General features: G+C 36.8%; 1 protein-coding gene across 3 annotated transcripts in view; it reads right to left on the bottom strand.

The window, feature by feature from the left end:
• Window positions 1–21,330, bottom strand: part of LOC136025046 (autophagy-related protein 13-like) — a 108,009-nt gene that overhangs the window by 19,999 nt on the left and 66,680 nt on the right. For all 3 annotated transcript variants that reach the window (XM_065700721.1, XM_065700720.1, XM_065700722.1), the window contains one exon: window positions 7,285–7,389. In XM_065700721.1, the coding sequence (XP_065556793.1) occupies window positions 7,285–7,389 (105 nt within the window). The remainder of the gene's footprint in view (window positions 1–7,284; window positions 7,390–21,330) is intronic.

Raw genomic sequence — 21,330 nt, 5'->3', positions numbered from 1 at the left:
AGAGCCACGCCTCTAATAATCTAATTAGATATATTTTATCAAAATTTATCGTAGATTATTAAGGGGCTTGGAGGAGGAACATGCGGGAACTGTTCTTGCAAATCTTCAGTTAGGGTTTTTGCACCATAATTATTGCAATAGTGATACCGTTTTATACTTCCAAGCCTTTCTACTTAAGAAGTGACACAAAAAGTGTTGTTTTTAGTGCTATATCACACTTACAGATGGCAGAATTAAAAATCACGTAGATATGAGCAATAGCTTTAAGAGGAGCAATTAAACGTCACTCTAAAAAGTTCTGGTAGGCCACTAGCCCCAGTTTTTCCATTTGAGTCATGGCACCAAAAGTCTCGTTTTTAGTGTCATTTGGAATTTGCTGATGGCCGAACTTATAGGGAGGACACAGAAATGAGAAATCTCTTTTATATGAGCTATTAAAAATCTGTCAAAGATACATGCAATACAGAAACGCCCATACCGACACAAGTGCTATTGATACGTCCGATACAGTGTAAAGCCCTTCCCCAGGGACTATGGAGGATCATATCATCACCAAAACCATAGATAGTAGACCTTTAAACGATGTTGAACAAAATGGCTATTTCAAAATTTTGATTGTATAACTTTGGGAGGAGGGGGCCCTTGGGGAGGGGGGTTAGTTGCCCTCGAATCTTTTCGGTCACTTAAAAAAGGCAAAAATGAGCCAGTTTAAATGAGCCATTAAACATTTCTCTATTGTGTTCTGGTCATTCGCTAGCTCTGGTGAAAAAAGAGACATCAGAGCTACCCATGCGAAAAAGTAATTTTCCTCGCTCCGAGTTTCTTAGTTTCTGAAATTCAAAAATTGAAAAGACGTGTTAATATTAACTGGAGCAATCTGAAGTCTTGTGGCATTACCAACAACGCTTTAAGCAGCCCGAAGTACTGGTTCTGCCTGCCTACCAGTGGGTAAAGGCAGGCATACTTAGCAGCCCCTACCCCTGGGGTGTAAGAGGGGACTCATCAGGTGAGACCTATGCTAATTTTAATTTGCTCCTGCTTTGTTATTTGAAATTTGCTGCTAGATTGTGAACCATATCCTGCCTTATACCCAGCCTGCCATATACTACTGCTTACTCTGTACCTGTCTTGTTGTTCACATTAAGTAAGTAATGAAAGGTCAAATCAAGCCACCCCGTGAACTTAGGTCAGACAGCTCACTCCAATTCTCTGGATCAGAATCTGTCTCAGAGCAAATACTCATCCTGACTAGCCACATGAATAATATAAAAATTAAACACAAAATGTTAGCAGATTCACTGCATCCTGACAGCCTTAAATCTTCAGTGAAAGGGTTACTTGATGACCTCATATTGGCCAAGATCTCTACCCAGGTAGATGAGGCTGTGACCAAAATGAAAGAGGAACAGGCATTCATTCAACATGATGCCACTATTTCTTCAGATAAGCTGGATGCAATCAAGCAGGATGTGTATGCTGGCCTCAGTCTAGATCTTAGTAGTCTAGTTGATAAGACCCTTGAAAGCTATAATAAACGCATATCTTCAATTGAATCTTCTTTGACTACTCTAGGGTCATCAATGAAAGACCTTGAGAGCTCTTTCAAGCCTATCCAGTCTAACCTGGCAAGATTAAATGATCGTTTTGAACAGCAGGCTTTGAGCAACCAAATTATTGTCTTTGGGGTGAAAGAAGATGCCCCCATTGAAAACACTGAAAGTCAGTTCATGTCACTATGTGCTGTGAAATTTCCTGGCATACCAATTACCCAGTCTGATGTTGTATCAGCCAAAAGAATTGGCAAACCATCTGCCAAACCCAGACCCATAGTTGTTGAATTTTGTAATCTACGAATTCGCCAACTGCTTCTCAGACAAAAAAAGGATTTGAAAGGATCTGGGACACTATTTTCTGAGATGCTTACAAAACCACGCTTATAGCTTCTTTCATATGCCAAGTCAAAGCTTGGTTTACGTAATGTTTGGTCCAGTAAAGGTGATATCCTGTATAAAACTCAGTCTGGAAGAGTAGTTAAGTTCAGTGATCAGGATGAAATTGATTTGTGTGCTGCAAATGCAGAGAATTGAAGTGATGGATTTTAGTTCACTTTGTTATAATATGTTGAATTGTTTTTGTATGAATTTATTTTATGTTCTTACATTTTTCCTTTTTCACTCTTCACTGTCTTCACATAATTCTGACTTGTGCTATATTATGCTTTGGGGCAATACCTTGGATGATATATCCCTTCCCACTAATATTGCTCTATGTTTGTTTGTGATTCTACCACCTTTTTGTAGTTTGCTTTCTGTTTTACTCTTGTCATGTCAGCATACTTATAGCGCACATAATTTTAACTGGTTACACATTATATTTTGTGCCACTCCTTTAATTAATGTGCCTTTCCACTGATTTTTCATTATGTTTGTTTGTGATCCTATCACCATCATGTTGCATGGCTTCTAGAACGTTCTTGTTGTGTCTGCACACTTGCAACTCATCGAGTTTTGACTGTTCCCATATTATATTTTGGGCCAATATTATGATTAATATATGCCATCCTACTGAATTTTTTTTATTTTTGTTTTTGACTTTCTCACCTTCATGTAGGCCAATTTCTATCATATTTTTGTCATGTCAGCATAATTGCAGCTCTTATAATTTTGACTGGCTCCACATTATACTTTTGACCAGTACTTTGACAAATTTATTTTGCCTTAATTCTACCATATCTTTGTTCTGTGTGTTCACATGCAGATCACATAATTTTGATTGCTCAAATCTATTTTGGTCTTATACTTTGAATATTGTGTGTCTTACCATTGATATTTATTTGTATTTGTTTGTGTTCCTATCACCTTCATGTATGCTATTTTCTATCACACTTTTGTCATGTCAGCACACTTACAGCTCACATAAATTTTACTGGTCCCATATTGTAAATTTAGCCTATTCTTCAAATATTATGAGCCATCCTACTAATGTCTCTTTATATTTGTTTGAGATCCTATTGCCTTTATGTAGCCTGATTTCTGTCATTGTTTGTCATGCCTTAACACTCGCAGCTCATCTTTTCCTGATTGGTGCCACATTATTTGACCCCTTTCTTTGGTTAATATTTGCCATCCCACTGATATTTCTTTTTCTTTGTTTATGATTCCATTACCTTCAAGTGTACTATGGATAATGTGTCATTTGTGAAGGTTTTATATGTCTGAGATAAATATGGGTGATTTCTCTTTCCTTATGAATTCTTCTATTCTTAATTCAGTTATATTTGATCAACCAAGTAGTGCTGGTAAACAAGAGGCACACACTTCTGACCCTCTCCTTGAATCTATGGTTAGTTCTAGCTGTAATTATCACACCACCATTGATTATTGTGATAATATTATGCCCTCACTCTCTTCAAACAGTTGCTTTAATGTTTTTTGTTTGAATGTGCGTGGGATAAGAGATAAGTGGGACACTCTTAAATCGTATCTGTGGTCTGATAATTCTTGCCCTTTTGATGTCATAGGCTTGACGGAAACATGGTTATCTGACAGTGATAATTTTACAGCTTATGACATGCATGGTTATATTGCTATTCATGTCCCTAGAATGGTAACAAAGTGTTCTGGGGGTATTTCTTTGTTCATAAAATCTAGTATTGAATTTTGTAGAAGATCTGATCTTGAATCCTTGTTTACATCGGTGGTGTCTAATAGTAGGACAGTTTATTCTCTTGTTATTGATCTGAAAAGCCAGGTTGCATGTGATACTGTTTGTTTGTTTTATAAGCCCCCTCCTTTTCCAACACATCTGTTCTGTGATTTGCTTGATCAGCTTTCTGGTGTGGGGACTTTCTCTAAAAAACGGATTTGTGTTTTGGGAGACTTTAATTGTAATATGTTAAATGTTGGATCAAATGATGAATGTGACCATCTTTTTGATGTATTTTCTTCTTCTGGGCTACTTCCTTCAATTTTTTTTCCTTCACGCGTTGACCCTTCAAGAAATTCTGCCACTTTAATAGATAATATTTTCACTTCTCTTTCTCCTAATTTGAAGTTCTCGTCTGGTCTTGTTTTCACTGATCTTTCTGATCACTTCCCTATTTATCTATCACTATCTGTGCCTAAAACAGAGATTACTGTGGATGAGAAAGGCAAGTCTTCTTTTAGAACTTTTACAGATAGAGAAATTTCTAATTTAATACATAGTCTTCAGAGTAATGATTGGTCTAGTGTTCTTGAAGCTAATGATGCTGATTGTGCAACTAGATTATTTTTGTGTCGTATGGGCACTCTGTTGGATAAGCATTTTCCTCTTAGAAAGAGGCCAAGGAATTTTACACCTAAATGCCCATGGATGTCTAGAGGTCTGATCAATGCAACCCATATGAAGGCGTCTTTGTTCAAGGCTGCATGTAAAAGTAAGACACAGGAAGATCTTCTGAAGTATAAACATTACAAAAATGTGCTCACTTCTTCAGTTCGCTTAGCAAAAAAGCTGTATTTTTCACGTCGAATTAATGAGTGTAAAGGGAATTTGCGCAAGGTTTGGACTGTAATTAATGAAGCTCTCTCCCGTAAGAAACTCAAACAATCTTCCCCATCTCTTTATAGGAAAGCTGATGGATCTGTTGTGGATAAAAAATCCTTAGCAAGTGCCTTCAATTCGTATTTCACCACACTTCCCTCAGTTCTCATTCCACCCCTGAGTAGAGTAAGTTGTTTTCCTATGACAGAGAAGTCTTTTTTCCTTTCCCCATGTAGTACTACTGAGATTTCTAGTATTATTTCTCAACTTCCAAGTAGTTGTTCAGTTGATAGTTTTGGTTTGAGTAATAATGTCCTTAAAAAAATCAGTCAGTTTGTTTCTCATCCCATCTCACACATAACTAACCTCTCTCTTTCTTCTGTTTTTTTTCCTCATTTATTTAAAGTTGCTACCGTTGTACCCTTGCATAAAAAAGGTGATTCTTCTCTAATTTCAAATTACAGACCTATTTCTCTTCTTCCCGTCATCTCAAAGGTTGTTGAAAAAGTAGTGTATCGTCGACTCTCTTCATTTGTATTTAGTACTAATTCGACTGCTGGAAATCCTCTCATCACTAACCATCAGTATGGTTTTCGTCCCTCATTCTCTACCTTGCACGCACTTTCTGATGCAACTGAGTTTGTGCGTGTTAATCTGGACAACGGCTTGTGTGTTTGGGTCTATTTCTCGACTTTTCTAAGGCCTTTGATATGGTTGACCACAATGTTCTTCTGTCTAAACTATCTTTATTTGGAGTGCATGGAGTCCCACTAGAATGGTTTAGGTCCTACCTCTCAGAGAGATCTCAGTATGTTTTGGTTAACTGTACTTCTTCCTCTAGTTTGCCTGTATTGAAAGGTGTCCCACAAGGCTCTGTGCTTGGTCCACTTTTATTTCTAATTTACATCAATGATCTTGTTGATGGTCTTCATCCCCATGTTCACCCTGTTCTTTTTGCTGATGACAGTAACTTTTTCATTGCTGCGGTGGACCTGCCATCTGCCACTTCTATGGCTCAAGGTCTTCTTGATAAAGTAAAGGATTGGTGCTGGTCAAATGGTATGGCTCTTAACAGCCGAAAGAGTGCCATTGTCAACTTCAGGACCCCTTACCGTATGCGAGACGTACAGGAGCCAATCACCCTGACTTTTGGGAATGATATTATACCACAAGCTACTGTGGTGAAATTTCTTGGTGTGTATCTTGACTGTTTTCTTTCTTTCAAACCGCATATAACTCACACCCGTTCCTTAATCCTCCGCCAGTCTTCAATGTTGCACCGGATTAACTCATTTCTTCCTCCTGATATTATGGTTTCTCTTTATTATGCTTTTATTTATCCTTACCTTTCTTATTGCTGCTCTGTCTGGGGTAATACTAATAAATCTCTTCTCTGCTCACTTCAAAGAGCCCAAAATAGGGCAGTGAAGGCTACTTTTCTTCTCCCTCGGCTTTACCCTTCCTCTGATCTTTATAATGATACTGGAATAGCTCCGCTGGATCATATTATAGGTAAAAGTACCCTTTATTTTGCGCATTCTGCTTTTCTAGGTACTCTCCCACCGCCCCTACAGAAGTTTTTCTCACGGACAGGCTCAGGTAGGTACTTTTCTTCTTTACGTAATTCTTCTCGACGATTTATTTTACCAAAACGATCTTCTACAGCAAGCCAGAGGTCTCCAGTATATCAATCAATTCTATTATGGAACTCCATCCCTTCGGATGTCCCTCTTTTTCTTTCTGCAAAGGCATTATTTCGTCGGGTATTTCCAATTCAATAATTTTTCTCTCTTTATTAATCCTTTCCAAATTTGTATGTCTCTTCTCTTCTTTTAAAATCATTTTCAGCTATATGTTAATCTCCTTCTAAATCTTCTATCTGTTAAATATCCTATCTATTCAATGTCCTTGTCTTGTTTCAGTGTTTTTTTGTTTTTTGTTTTTTTGTATATATTTTATAGTAGTGTTTTATTCTTGTTCTCTGTGGTCCATTACAAGCAAAGCTTCTTGGGCCTAGTAACCACTTTACTTTTGTAATAGTTTTTTCTTTTAGTATCAATAAATTGATTGATTGATTGATTGATTGATCGGTGTTCAAGGTGGAGGACTGTAATTCTCTTACCACTTGTTTTCGACCATGTTAATTCGAATGGTGCACTCTTCGTTTCGATCTGACACCATTTTCAACGGAATTCAGGCTCTTTTTCGAAATCACTATAAATTTCTTTTCGCAATAAACATTACTTTAAAGATTAACCAAAACAATAGTTACCATTCCTGATTAAGGGTCAGATGGTAATTTTTTTCATTGAGCAGTTATAAAAAAAACAAACAGTTTTTCAACTTTGGGTTACTATGGGCTGTGGTTTGCTCTTTACTAAGTTGCAGCTACTGCTGCAACCATGATAAAATCAGTTTTCTGTGTACACTCGGAGATATTCAGCTTAGTCTGAGTGAGATAAACTACTATTCAGTTATATCTTAGTTTAACATTTAATTTGTAGAGTTGGTTAGGATAAGTTATGTTTTTAATATGATGCATCAAGGACAGCCTGCTTTCCATAATTCTCTGTTTTAGTTTCCATAATTTTGTTAATAAAGTATAATATTTTCATCATATTTTGTTATATTTCAATAAGATTAACCTAACGTCACTTTATGAGTGTGATCGCTCAGACTGCAGAGTGTTGTCGCTATGTCGTACAAGTATCGACACACACAAAATGTCTAATAATTGTTGTTAGTAAAAAAGTCACTTACCGAAGTTTTCTAATACCAGAAATAGCATCATTGGGGGGAGTGTTGATAAACAATCGATTCGATTCCACACTTTCATCACTTCCGCTTCCACTGCTAAAAACTGGCCTAAAAAAGAAAATGGTTATGGATTCCACCTTTTCCCAAATACACCTTGAGTACCAAGGACACTAAAACTGAAATATGATTATTTAAATTGGTTGAGTGGAAACTGACACGACCATATGCGTCTTAAAAAAATAGGAAAAAAAAAACAACAAAAACTCAATTATTAATAAAAAAAACATATGCAGTTAGGCAGTTTTTTGGTTCGCGGGCGCCAAGTTTGAAAATGAGGAATGTCTGTGGAAAACCAACAGAAAATGAGCAAGAAGAGTCTATATCATCATGGAACTCTAGAGGTGTGATTCTCCTGATTGCCTTGGCGAAAGACAAACACAGCCGTATTTATAAGGTTCTGCATTAGTATTGATATTATAAACATTATTCAAGATTGAAAACTTTAAATTATTAGTTAATTGACTTACCTAAAAAATCATATTGTTAGAAAGACCATTTAGGCTATTCTATCCTGTTATATTTGTGTTGCGAGAGCAACACTTTGGTTTTGTCGTGTTTTTTTTTTTTTGTTCCTAGCACCCCGATTTCAGCTTATTCCTAGAAAGTTGTAAGGGTCTAACCTCTGCGGTTTTACGGAAAGTGTGGACCTTAGGCCGGATTGATGAATATGACTTTACATTTTGGAAAGCTTCGTAGAACTCTTGCCTGGGGCCAAAAAGGATGGTTTTTGCTTGTCCTTGAGCCAGAGCCTATAGTGTGTGAAGTGAAGAGGAGTTGTATAGCCTATGTCAGAGAGGACTATCTGAAGTTATGCAGCCAAGCTTTCGTTTCATCAAACCATGTTTCTGCTTTCGAGTGGAATGCTCCGTTCTAGCAGGCAAGCAGGCAGGCACCAGTTTCAAATTGAAGATGGACTAAAATCTATAAGTGTTAAATATATGCGACAGTTACCCTGCCCCACAGCCAATATATCTTCTTTGAGTGATAAATAGAAAAATTTAGAGAAGCAAAAAAACGGCATTTTCCCACGGGCCCGAAAGTGCTGCCATCTATTGTTTCTACCCATTTCTGTTCGTGATTTCAGCTGAGTTTATCATTCGGTTTTTCGCACTTGGGATTGCAGTAGAGAAATGGTATCAGATGTGCCTCTTAAACTTTAAAAGTTCTCTCATTGCTAAAGAAATTAGAGTTTATCCTTTGCTCTTTTCTAAGTGATGACGTTAGAAAGTTGGCCTACGGCAAAAAAGTCAACTTTTGAACTAAGACACATAGATTTTTTTTTTCGACGGCAGTCGATAGCTTGATGAGCTGATCAAAGTATATGTGATCCAATTTTTGGTAGAAAATTCCTTTATGAGATGTACCAGTTTGAAAGTTTAAAGGGGTTGACAACTTCAGTAGTAAGGTACACACTGAAACCAAAAATAGGCCGATACCAATTGTGAGACATATAGGGGAGTTGTAAGCAACAGTCGGCTGTTAGCTCATAATCATCCTCGGCAATGAGGGGTTCGCAACTCTTACTAGTTGGTGTACCTATTTTTTGTTTCCGTTGTATTTGATGGTAAGACCAATTTGGTTCCAGTGGTAAGACATGTAGAGGACTTGTAAGTAATAATCGGCTGTAAGACTACAATCATCTTTAGCAATGAGGAGTTTGCAACTTTTGCGAGTTGGTGTACCTAGTATGTATTTTAGCATCCTTACAGATTAACAACTTCAGCGTTTAGTCGCAGCGAGGAAACAAAACCAAAGTGTTGCTCTCGCAACACTTTACTCGGCGAAGCCGATCAAAGGTTGCCACAACACCTCACGTTGCCCATGCAACGTAGATCTAGTTATCATTGTATTTGACTAGTAACATACAAACAGAATCCTTATGTTCTTCTGTTTTTAAAGTGTCACTTTTATTACTTTTTTCCGTATTTTCACTTACCTGTATTTGTTCAAAAGCCCGACCAAATATTATGGATGTATCATTCTATTAATTGTTGTAATACTCCACGATCAGCAGCAGATAAAACTGGGTGTTACAAACATTGGTTGGTCTTTCTGTAAACAAGAGAAGTTCCCGCTTGCCTCTCACAATTCAATTGTGGCAACAAAGGAGATGATTTACACAACAACAAGAAATCTTAAATATGTGTATATAACAACCAAAAGAAAAATCGTAGAAAATCTTTACTTTTGACTTAACGTTCTTGCTCAGCATCGTCGCCAGCGCAGAGAGAACTAGTTGACAACACCGTCAGTATTCTCCAAGTAGCCCTGTCAAGGGCTAAGGATGGGTCTCATTTGGGTTGATGTTGCGATTGAGCAGGCAATGGTTTATTACATCAGCCCATCTAGTGCGTAGCCTTCATCGAGGGCGTTTCCAGCCACTTTCCGAGGGATTGAAGTCCGGGATGATCCTTGCGGAGGTACTTAGTGGGAGACAGAGTAGGTGGCCGTACCATCTTAGAGAGCGGGCTTCTACTTGGGTAGAGAGGTTCGTCAGCTCGAAGGTCTTCAGGATCTCAGTATTGCGGATCTTGTCATAACATTTGAAGCCTTCGACTCCACGCAGGTGTCTAGCCTTAACAACATCGACCCTTCTTAGCTGTGTCTGGGTTCTTGGCCATGTCTCAGATGAGTCATGGCCGGTTTTTAATTATGAATAAACCGAAGACGAAGCCAGGTGACAAAAAAAAGTTTTTATTTAGATATTATTGGTATTTCCAAAATTCACGCAGAACGTTTCATTTTTAGTAAAATATTTAGTCTATCAGCGTCATAATTACCTGTAAAGTAATTACATTTCAACTTCAAATTAAATCTGGAATTATTAGATTGTGATCTTTAGTTCTATAGACTCTTTGACATAGTAAAATGTGTTTATGTGTTTACTCTTTGACATAGTAAAAGTTATATGATTGAGTCCATGGCAAAATGTTGATAAAATCCAGTTTGAAGTTTATTAGTTTTTTCCGGCACGACTTATTTTGGCATTTATAGGGATAAGCAAAAAAAAAATGATGATGACAGATGATACTACTCTTGAAAAACAAGTTAATACAGCCAAGCACACATACCTTGACGAGGGAGTTTTTGCCAGGAGGCACAAAAAAAGCACATATGAACAATTGCGAAAAGCCTCTTCAGAAGTGATACACATGAGATGTAAGTGATACAGAACTCGAAAAGGGAAAAATCCCTTTGGATAACAGCAATTATTTCAGTTGCTACTGGCATTCAGTCGGTATCATTTGTCATTGCGCGTGCGCGAAGGCGAGGTCTAAACTGATGTACGACAAAAATCTTTAATGGAGAGTATAGGACTATTCGCTGTTGTTCATACATACTTATACTGTGGTTCTGAATTTCAAACACTTTTGTTCAATTTAATGAAAATTTCAGATATTTTTTGGACTATTGTTCAATCAATTTCCCAACGGCCATATAGTTTGAACCAAATTATAACAAAGTAATTGCAAACAGGTATCGGCAACACGATATAGAAAAGCTTTTATAGCTATTAAATCAAACATAAAATTTTCTGTTTCAAAACAGCTGACCTTCAATAAATATATCCACAATTTTGAATCACTTCGTGACAATTAAGAAAGAATTTAAAAAATTGCCGTTGAAGCTTTGGCACTCAACACTGATGTTCTTATGCAATAATGCCCATTGCAATGGTTTCTCAGATGTTTATTATTAAATCTTCGTGGAATTTTCTTATGGCTAGAAGAAATTAAGAATAGAGTTTTTGTTTTTCTTAAGCCTTAGTGCTAGGAAGCTGCCGTTACAAAGATGATTCCAAGGGGGATCGCAAGTCTGATTACAAGGCAACAGTGGTGTCAAAGGGGGAGCTTTGCCCCTAGACCTTTCTACCCCCCCCTGGATTTTCGAAATATTCCTTTTATAGTTCCATTGAAAAATTTCTTTTCTGACACTTTCACTGACAAAATTGAAAAAAACGACGGTACTTGTGTATTATTCAGAACGCACTCAATAAGCGAAGTTAGGTTCTTTCGTGAAACAAACTACGATGCAGGTACATTTTAATAAAATATTTTATATATAGAGGCGGTTAGGTAAGGTTAAGTTAGGGATTTGATATAATGCACCCCATCCCCCCTAATGTGCAAATTTATAGCGCAAACTTTTGATAAAGCTAATGAAATAAAACAAAATATTTATTAGGAAAATTGTAAAATTACAACTTTGAATTATGTACCCAGAACGCAGAAATAAGAATTACGTTAAAAGGAGGTCTTCATTCTGCCTGTCATGTTGTCATTTTATGTTCGTTGACGCACTGTTTTGTTGTGGGCAACAACCCCTTATCCTGGAAAAATATAATTGCCTCTTTTTCAGTCTTTGGTAAATCCCAAATCTTCATTTCAAAATCCATGTTCAGACACTATCTTCTATCACTATGCGGAGCAAACTAAAAAAGTTTTGTCTTTGTGATTCTGAAACCGGATTTTCTCAGCAAAATTATTGAGTGTGTTCTGACTTCACTTACTGAGTGTGTTCTGAATAACACACAAGTACCAAAACGAAAAATTGGCACCCCCCTAGATATTGAAAAATATCTTTTGCCCATAATAAACTTCCGTGAATAAACGCCTTTGCAAGGCAAGTTTAAAATTAAAATGACCTGTTTTTTTTTTGAGCGAAACAACTCTGGCGAGTTTGTCACGCAAAAAAGCCGAGAAGAATATAATTCAATCCGTTGATGTAGGGCTATATTTCCTATTTTTGGTCGACTATAGTTGGTAAAACCTGAATGGCCTAGTCGTCAGAATAGGTATCATAATCTTATAGTTAGTAAAATCCTTTAATAGTGTCGTTTCTGCTAAAAAATAATGACATAGATACTGACAGTCTTAGTAGGAACCTCGTCAATCTACTAAAATACACAATAAAGACGATTAGCCAAATCTGCAAAGAGTTGAACTACAATTCTCAGTTTGAAAAAAAGTCACATTACCCCTTTCGAATCAAAAGCGCCAAGGGAATTTGGATTTTCAGCGAACACACAGCAGTTCAACTAGACACTGCCACATTGGCTTATTTTGGGCCAAACTCACTTATTTTCATGGCAACTGACGCACGTATTTTTGTAACTGGCTTGTGACTTAAACAAGTGGTCATTGGCTTTCAACAATCACTTACACCAAGTGTCGCGTACCAAGCATGGCGGTACTGAGAGGCATAAGAGGCACTCCGAGAATGTACACAAGGTGGCAGAAATGGGCGATCCCTTGGCTTAAAATTCGACTATTTTTATCTTTCATTGTTTGGCATGGCCTGCTTTTTCGGGAAGGAATTACTGTCTTTGGCAATCCATACATCATTCAAATCCGGTACTTTCCACGCCATAAAACGAAGCTCGAGTCTCAATACACACAAAAAGGTCGAAATCACAGTCATCTTGCTACCAAACACTAAGGTCAAAATAAAGATTAATGTGCAGCAGATTTTAGGAAATTTTCAGATTTTAGGGAACTATATTAAGGTCAATCTCCGAGGTTTGAAGCCAACGCTATTTTCCTATAGCAGTGAAATGCGTATTAACAGCAGACACGAGCAGATTCTTTGATGAAAAAATTATTGTGGCTTCATTGAAAGCTTTAACATGAATAGGCCGAACAAATTTGCATTTTTATTCTTTAGAGCTTCATAAAAAATTAATTAGTGGGGACACCTCTAATTTTTAAAAGTAGTAATAAAATTACTCTTGGAAGATGTAGAGAATTGTAAAGTAGCCTCTCGATTTGCCACAAGATTTCAAAATTTTTGGCCGTGAATTTTTTTTTTTATTATCATCAGTTTCCTTTAAAATTTGCCATTTAAGATATTCTTCCTTTACTATTTAAAAGAGTTGTACTAATCATACAGCCTTGATTTTTGTGTCATTTTGTAGATCTTATACTGATTAATAATCCCAAAGATTCTTAAGTTTGTAGTTATGAGAGATGATTTTTAGCAATAATTCTTAGTATTCAAGATTTTCTCCTTTCTCATTGGCTTAAGCACTCCTTAAGGGGTTTGCCAGAATATCATTAAGAATGTTGACATCTCCTTATTATTACGACCAGATTTAAAAGGAAGTTGAAAACATGTATAATTGGCAACAACACCTTGAGGCAATATCATTTTTAACACCTCATACGAATGGGAATTTGTTAGGTTACACGGCTGTTACAAAGCAGATAAAATTATTGGCCTTTAAAAGTAAAGAAACACCGATTGTAGGCCTATAAAATGTATGAACATTATTTTTAAAAAGAACATCATTCTTAAAAACACATCATTTTAAACATTATTGGCCTTTAAAAGTAAAGAAACACCGATTGTAGACCTATAAAATGTATGAACATTATTTTTAAAAAGAACATTATTCTTAAAAACAAATCATTTTAAACATTATTGGCCTTTAAAAGTAAAGAAACACCGATTGTAGACCTATAAAATGTATGAACTTTATTTTTAAAAAGAACATTATTCTTAAAAAGAACATTATTCTTAAAAACACATCATTTTAAACATTATTGGCCTTTAAAAGTAAAGAAACACCGATTGTACGCCTATAAAGTGTATGAACTTTATTTTTAAAAAGAACAATATTCTTAAAGACACATTATTTTAAACATTATTGGCCTTTAAAAGTAAAGAAACACTGATTGTAGGCCTTTAAAATGTATGAACATTATTTTTAAAAAGAAAGTTATTCTTAAAAAGAACATTATTCTTAAAAACACATTATTTTAAACATTGTCGGCCTTTAAAGGTAAAGAAATAACGATTGTAGGCCTATAAAATGTATGAATATTATTTTAAAAAAAGAACGTTATTCTTTAACACATTATTTTAAACATTATTGGCTCTTAAAAGTAAAGAAACGCCGATTGTAGGCCTATAAAATATACGAACATTATTTTTTTTATCTAAAGTTGTAGGATATTCGTCCATTTTAGTTCCACGGGATCTCATTTTATTCCCAATAGTGCCGTATCTTAGAATATTTTGGTTTTTCCCCAACATCTTACATAGTTGACGATTTATAGGCTCGTTCATAAATGACTGATTACCCCGGTTTGGAACCGCGGTAATCATATACTTTGCTTTACAGAGTAATGCATATACTATTAAATTAATGTCATTTAAAGTCATATGTTCTTGAAGGTACATAATAAACATTGGGCAATCTTGCCCTGGGGTCATAAATACAGGTAAGGGAGGAAGGAAACCTCTTAGGGGTATTTAATAAATTTTTGAATCTACTTATATTTATATACTATTCGTCAAAAACAAGAGCTAAGAGCTCATATGGCACTTGTGACGAGCTCAAGAAGAGCCAAGAGCTCATGTGATGTGAGCTCTAGTAAAATTCTAAGAATCAATAGCTTGCTTTAAGAGGAAAATCAAAGGCTTAATGCCGGTCGGGATTTAAAATGAGAGTTTTAAAGCACAAGATCCTTCTAAATATCAAATTTCATTAAGATCTGAACACCCGTTCGCAAGTTACAAATACCTCATTTTTTATAATTTTACCGAATTACCCCCCCCCCAATCCACCAAAGAGAGCAGATCCGAGCCGGTTATGTCAGTCACCTATCTTGGACGTGTGCTTATTCGTTCCACCAAGTTTCATCCTGATCCCTCCGCTTTAAGCGTTTTCCAATATTTCCCCCCCCCCCTAATGACACTGGATCTGGTAGGGATTTAAAATGGGGGATCTGGTTTTCGAGGTCCTTCTAAATATGAAATTTCATTAAGTTACGATCGCTCTTTCATAAGTTAAAACACCTAATTTTGTGTATTTTTTAGAATTAACCCTCCCCCCCCCAAATCCCCTAAAGAGTGCAGATCCGTTCCGGCTATGTCAATCCCGTTTCTAGGACTTGTACTTATTTTTACCATCAAGTTTCATCACGACCCCTATACTCTAAGTGTTTTCTGAGACATGATATCCTTGGAAATATCAAATTTCAATAAGGTCCAATCTCTCCTTCGTAAGTTGAAAATACCTTATTTTTTTATTTTTCAGAATTAACCCTCCTCCTCCCAACTCTCCCGAAGAGAGCAGATCCGTTCCAGTTGCGTCAATCTCATATCTAGGACTTACGATGGTTTTTACCACCAAGTTTCATTCCGATCCCCCCACTCTATGCGTTTCCCATAATTTTTGCCCTTCCAGTTTTCCCCCAATATCACCGGATCCGTTCGGAATTTAAAATAAGAGCTATGAGACACGATATCCTTCCAAACATCAAATTTCATTGATATCTGATGACTCTTTCCTAAGTTAAAAATACCTCATTTTTTCTAATTTGTCAGAATTAACCCTTCCCCTCCCCAACTCCCCCAAAGAGAGTGGATCCGTCCAGTTACGTCAATCTCGTATCTACGATATTTGCTTATTCTACCCACCAAGTTTTATCCCGATATCTTCACTCTAATCATTTTCCAAGATTTTTGGTTTCCCCCTCCGCCTCTGGCTACTGTCACCGGATCTTGTCAGGGTTTGTAACAAGAGTGCTAAAGCACAAGATCGTTCTAAATATGAAGTTTCATTAAGATCTTATCACCCGTCCATAAATTACAAATACCAACTCTCCCAAAGAGTGTGGATCTGGTCCAGTTACGTCGGTTACGTATCTTGGATGTGTGCTTATTGTGTTACTTTGACCTAGGTTTACATATAGCAATGGCTACTGGGAAGTGTACAGACGTTTTCAGGGGGATTTTTTTGGTTTAAGGGGGAGATTTGAGGGGGGAGGGTTACATGGGAGGATATTTCCATGGAGAAACCTCTCATGGAGGAAGTGAATTCCAATTAAGGTGGCGCAGGATTTTCGAGCATTATTTGAAAAAACAATGAAAAAATAAATATGAAAAGTTTGTTTCTACTGAAAGTAAGGAGCAGCATTTAAAACGAACGAAAATTATTACGCTTATGAGGGGTTTACCTTCTCGTTATACCTCACTCTTTACGCTAAAGTATTTTTAGTAATTTCAACTATTTATTCTACGGTCTTTGTGATTCAGAGGTCATTCTTAAGGAATTGGGACAAAATCTAAGCTTTAATGTAAAGAGCGAGGTATCGACGAGGGTTGAATCCCCTCATATACGCAATAAAAACATACGGATATAGAAGTTCGTTGCGTAAGTTCATTCGTAATTACGAATATTTTTTACCAATGAAAACATATGTAAAAAATTAAAAGTTCTAGTTGCTTTTTAAGTGATCAAAAACTTGGAGTGCAACTAGGCCTCCTCCCTCGCTCCTTTTTCTCAAAATATTCCGATTAATTGCAATTAATTCATGTGCAAATTTTGCTTTAATTATTATGTGCGGAGAGCCAAGATCAAAACATGAATTAATTCAAAAACGTCCAGAAATTAAATAAAAAAAAAACAAGCTTTTTTAAATGAAAGTAAGGAGCAACATTAAAGCTTAAAACGAACAGAAATTACTCCGCATATGAAAGGGGCTTTTCCTCCTCAACGCCTCACTCTTTACGCTAAAGTTTCTTACTGTTTTAAAAATAAAGTTAATAGAAAGAGTCAAACTTTAGCGTAAAGAGCGGGGCGTTAGGAGGAAAAGCCCCTATATATACGGAGTAATTTCTGTTCGTTTTAAGTTTTAATGTTGCTCCTTACATTCATTTACTTTCAGTTATTGAAAAGTTCAATGATCCAAATTCACTGAAAAAAGAAGGTACTGAACTGATAATCAGCCAGGTTTATGATTCAATCACGCTCGAGTTTAATCCATAGTTTGCAAAAATTGAGCAGGCTCTACTAGGTAGTCTGAGATTTCAAATTGAAAATTTGGACGAGAGAATTGGTCGAATAGAAAAAAAGCTTGATAATTATGATCAAGAGTCCATGCTTGATAGCCTTGTATTTCATGGGTTAAAGTAGTTACCTGGTGTAGACACTCATACGACGATATCTAACATTATAAATAGCAAAATGTCTGTGCTGGGCCCTTTACTTTATTTAGTTTACGTGAACATGATGCACGTTTATCTAAAGGATACATATATTACTAACATTATTGCTAACAAAATTTGCAAAATCTGCAGATAATTTAATAGCAAAAGCTCTTATTACTCTCAAAAGATTAGAGATGTTTACGAGTTTAAGTTTGCTGTGTGTGAATGTAAAGAAATTTTTTTACTGACATTCTGTGGAGTGGGTGATTCTGTTGATGTATTTAGTAAAGTTCTATTTGGTGAAAAACCTATTTTACAAGCTATATATCGTAGAAGCATCATAGCGACATTATCTCCACCAAAGTTGCACTTGGAGTTGGCATCCTCAAAAGATTGAAGCATATTCTGCCGGAACATACTCTTCGCACGATATATTTTGCAATAATCTACCCATATATCATACGGATGTTTAGTCTGGAGAAGCAATTTTTATGTTAATTACAAGCTAAATGGTTTTCTCATAGTTTTGATCGGACGATTTCGGTAAAAAAAGGGGGTGGGAGAGGAGGCCTAGTTACCTCCCAATTTTTGGTTACTTAAAAATACAACTAGATTTGTTTTATTTTTTTACAAACGTTTTTGTTAGTAATATACATACGTACCTTACGAATTAGCTTATGCAACGAACTTATATAATTGTATATTTTTATTGTGAGGGGGTTTGCCCCCTCGTCAATACCTCGTTCTTTACAATAAAGCTTGAATTTTGTCCTAAATCTTTCAGAATGACCCTTGAATCACAAAGGCCGTAGAATAACTAGTTAGAGTTACTAAAACTACTTTAGCGTAAAGAGCAAGGTATTGTGGAAGAGATGAACCCCCTTATATAAGTAATATTTTATGTTCGTTTTAAGTTTTAATGTTGATCATTACTTCCAGTTGAAAAAAAAAAAAAATTTCTCATTGTCTTTTTGTAAATGATGCTAGAAAATCCTACGACCCCTTCATGGAAATTCTCTTCCCTCATGAAAAATTCCTGCATGGAAAGATCCTCCCACTTAACCTGCTCCCCCTCCCAACCCACCCTAAACCCAACACAAAAAAAGTCCCCCCCAAACGTCTGTACACTTCATAATTAACAACTATTATGTGTAACAATGGTCAAAGTTTATAAGTTGCCGCCCCTCCCCCGGGAACTGTGGTGGATTTAGTCATCCCCAAAGACATAGTTATTAGGTTTTTGACTAAGTTAAACACAATGGCTATCTCAAAATTTTGATCCGGTGACCTTGGAGAAAAATGTGTGTTGGAGGGGGTCTCGGTGCTCTCCAATTTTTTGGTCACTTAAAAAGGACACTATAACTTTTAATTTACGTTAGGATGAACCCTCTTGCGACATTCTAGGACAACTAGGTTGATACGATCACCCCTGAGGAAAAAAACAAAAAAAACAAAACAAAAAAATACGCACCCTTTATCTGTCTTCTGGCAAAAATACAAAACTCCACCATTTTTATGATAGGGGCTTGAAACTTCTACAGTAGGTTTCTCGGATATGCTGACTCTGATGGTGTGATTTTTTTAAGATTCTGTGACTTTTAGAGGGTATTTCCGCCTATTTTCTAAAATAAGGCACATTTTCTCAGGCTCGTAACTTTTGACCGGTAAAACTACACTTTATGAAACTTATATATTTAAAATTAGTATTAAAATGCAATTCTTTTGATGTAACTATTTGTATCAAAACTTTGTTTTTTAGAGTTTTGGTCACTATTGAGCCTAGTCGCTTCTTACTACAGTTTTTTACCACGAACTGTTTGAAATAGTAACTTGTAAATGAATAAAAGTAATACATTCTACTATAACGTTGAGATAGAACTTACTAATGTCTCAGGTTTTCCCGTCCCTTTTTTGTTTTTGTATTTTTTTTCTGCCCATCGTGAAAATTCAAATGCTAAACTGTTATCTGACTTGTAATCAACCAAATTCAAATGGTCAGCTGTTACCAATTAGACATGTGAAAAATCTAAATTCCCTTTAAATCCGGTCTTAATGTTCAGGGAAATTCAACAGTCTTTAGATATTCTGGTACAACCCTCAAGGAGCAATTAAGCCAATGAGAAAGGAGGAAATCTCGTAACGTATTTCAATGTTATTGGAAATAGAATTTGCTTTCAACCTAGGAGATTGACCTTAAGTTGAATATATGAACTTCGCCATAGACGGTCCCAAGCCCGGTTGAGAAAGGAGGAGGGGCCGACGGGGGAGGGGACCCGTCGGTTAAATAAATTCCTATGAAACATCTATGAAGAAATGAATACTCCCAGAAATATTATGCCTGCTACGGCGTCCTCAAGCGACGCGATCTCGCTCTCTGGAATAGCGGCTAGATCGAAAAGTGCGCGAGCTATCTCCTGCAAAATAAATCTACAGATGTATGAATTCCGAGTCTATAGCTGGAATGTGAGATCCGTGAAGCGTGAATCAACAAGGCTAGTGATGGCTATGGAAATGAATCGTTACCAAGCCGACGTTCTTTGTCTATCAGAGACAAGATTGAACGGAGTGTCTGAAGAAACCATACCAGTAATTGACTCCGACAACTCTTACTTATTCCTCAACTCTGGTGCGCATGATGGATCTGGTGACCATGGAGTCGGCTTTATGATAGGGCGCCGTGCGCATAAGACTCCTCTTGCATAGGATCCAGTCAACCCGAGAACAAGCAGACTACGACTTAAAGGAAGAGTATCCAACATTTCTATCATTACTGTCTACGCACCAACGAGAGTGGCAACGGGTGCTGATCTGGAAATTACAATGCAGAAATGCCCTAAACGAGACTTCCTAATTTTAGCGGGTGACTGGAACTCCCGTGTTGGCCCAGCAGACCCCAATGTTCGCGATATTGTTGGTCCATTCACATACGACCAGCGGTGCTCCAATGGTGATAGACTACTCCAGTTCGTGAGATCTCATAACCTTTTCATCAGCAACACAATGTTCCAACACAAACCCTCTCAAAGGATAACTTGGCGCTCAAATGATGGCTCCACAGCTGCCCAAATTCATCATATATTGATCCGTCAGCGTTGGCGCTCCTCAGTCATCGATTCTCGAGCTTACAGAGGGGCGTGCAGGGGGTCAAAATCTGGGAGCGATCATACACTTGCAGATGCGAAAATACTCATGAAGTTGAGCGCGAGGAAGAGAAAACCCCTAAAAAGGAAGTTAAATGTGGAAAAACTGAAAATTCAAACAGTGAAAGAAAGCTTTTGCCTGAAGTTACAGAACCAGTTTGCAAGCCTGACAGACTGCGATGAAGACCCTACCAAACGATGGAAAAAAATCCGGAACACCACGGAAAAGGTGGCTGCTGAAGTTATCGGCTATGCTCCTGCAAAGACGAGGGAAAGGTATGTTTCTGAGAAAGCTGTAAAGCTAATCGAGGCTGGGCGACAGGCATCAAACGCATCAATTGCAGTAAAAAAGGAGCTACGTGAATAGGTTTAATCCAGCTTGCATCAAGACCGATTAATTTGAAAGACCCAGGTTTGGTTTAGTTTTTGGATCGCTCGAGATTCGAGGTCTAGGCTAGGATTAGGGGACTGGAAATCTCAGTGTGCAAGTCAATGCTTCGAAATAAATTATTTTCCAATGCTAAATGCTATGCAAGAACACTATTAAGAAATGGACTACTCCATAAAACCAATACATAAGGGCAGGTAAACAAGGTAAATCTTGCGTTGGATTTGAGACAAAACATTGTCTGGCTTGCTTTTCAAGTGCCCCAGCTTGCTTTTTGGTTCAAAATCTGGCAGTTCTCAATTTTTTACATTCTTAATAGGTTTTTTTACATTCCGTCCAATTTCAAAACTCAAAGGTCTTTGAAAACGATTCCAATAGGTGAAGGGTATTAAAAAAAGGAAGAAGAAAAAAAAGACTAGTAATGACACTGCGACACCTTTTTTCAAGAACAAAAATCTGCGATTACGATAGAAATTTTTCTGCTTGAAAAACGAAAATAGTATTTTATCTTCATTCAGCGTTTCA

This window comes from Artemia franciscana, chromosome 3 (genome assembly GCF_032884065.1).
Source record: "Artemia franciscana chromosome 3, ASM3288406v1, whole genome shotgun sequence".
In the NCBI taxonomy this organism is placed as follows: domain Eukaryota; kingdom Metazoa; phylum Arthropoda; class Branchiopoda; order Anostraca; family Artemiidae; genus Artemia; species Artemia franciscana.
Note: the sequence above shows the minus strand (reverse complement) of the source record. Positions and strands in the feature narration are given on the sequence as shown.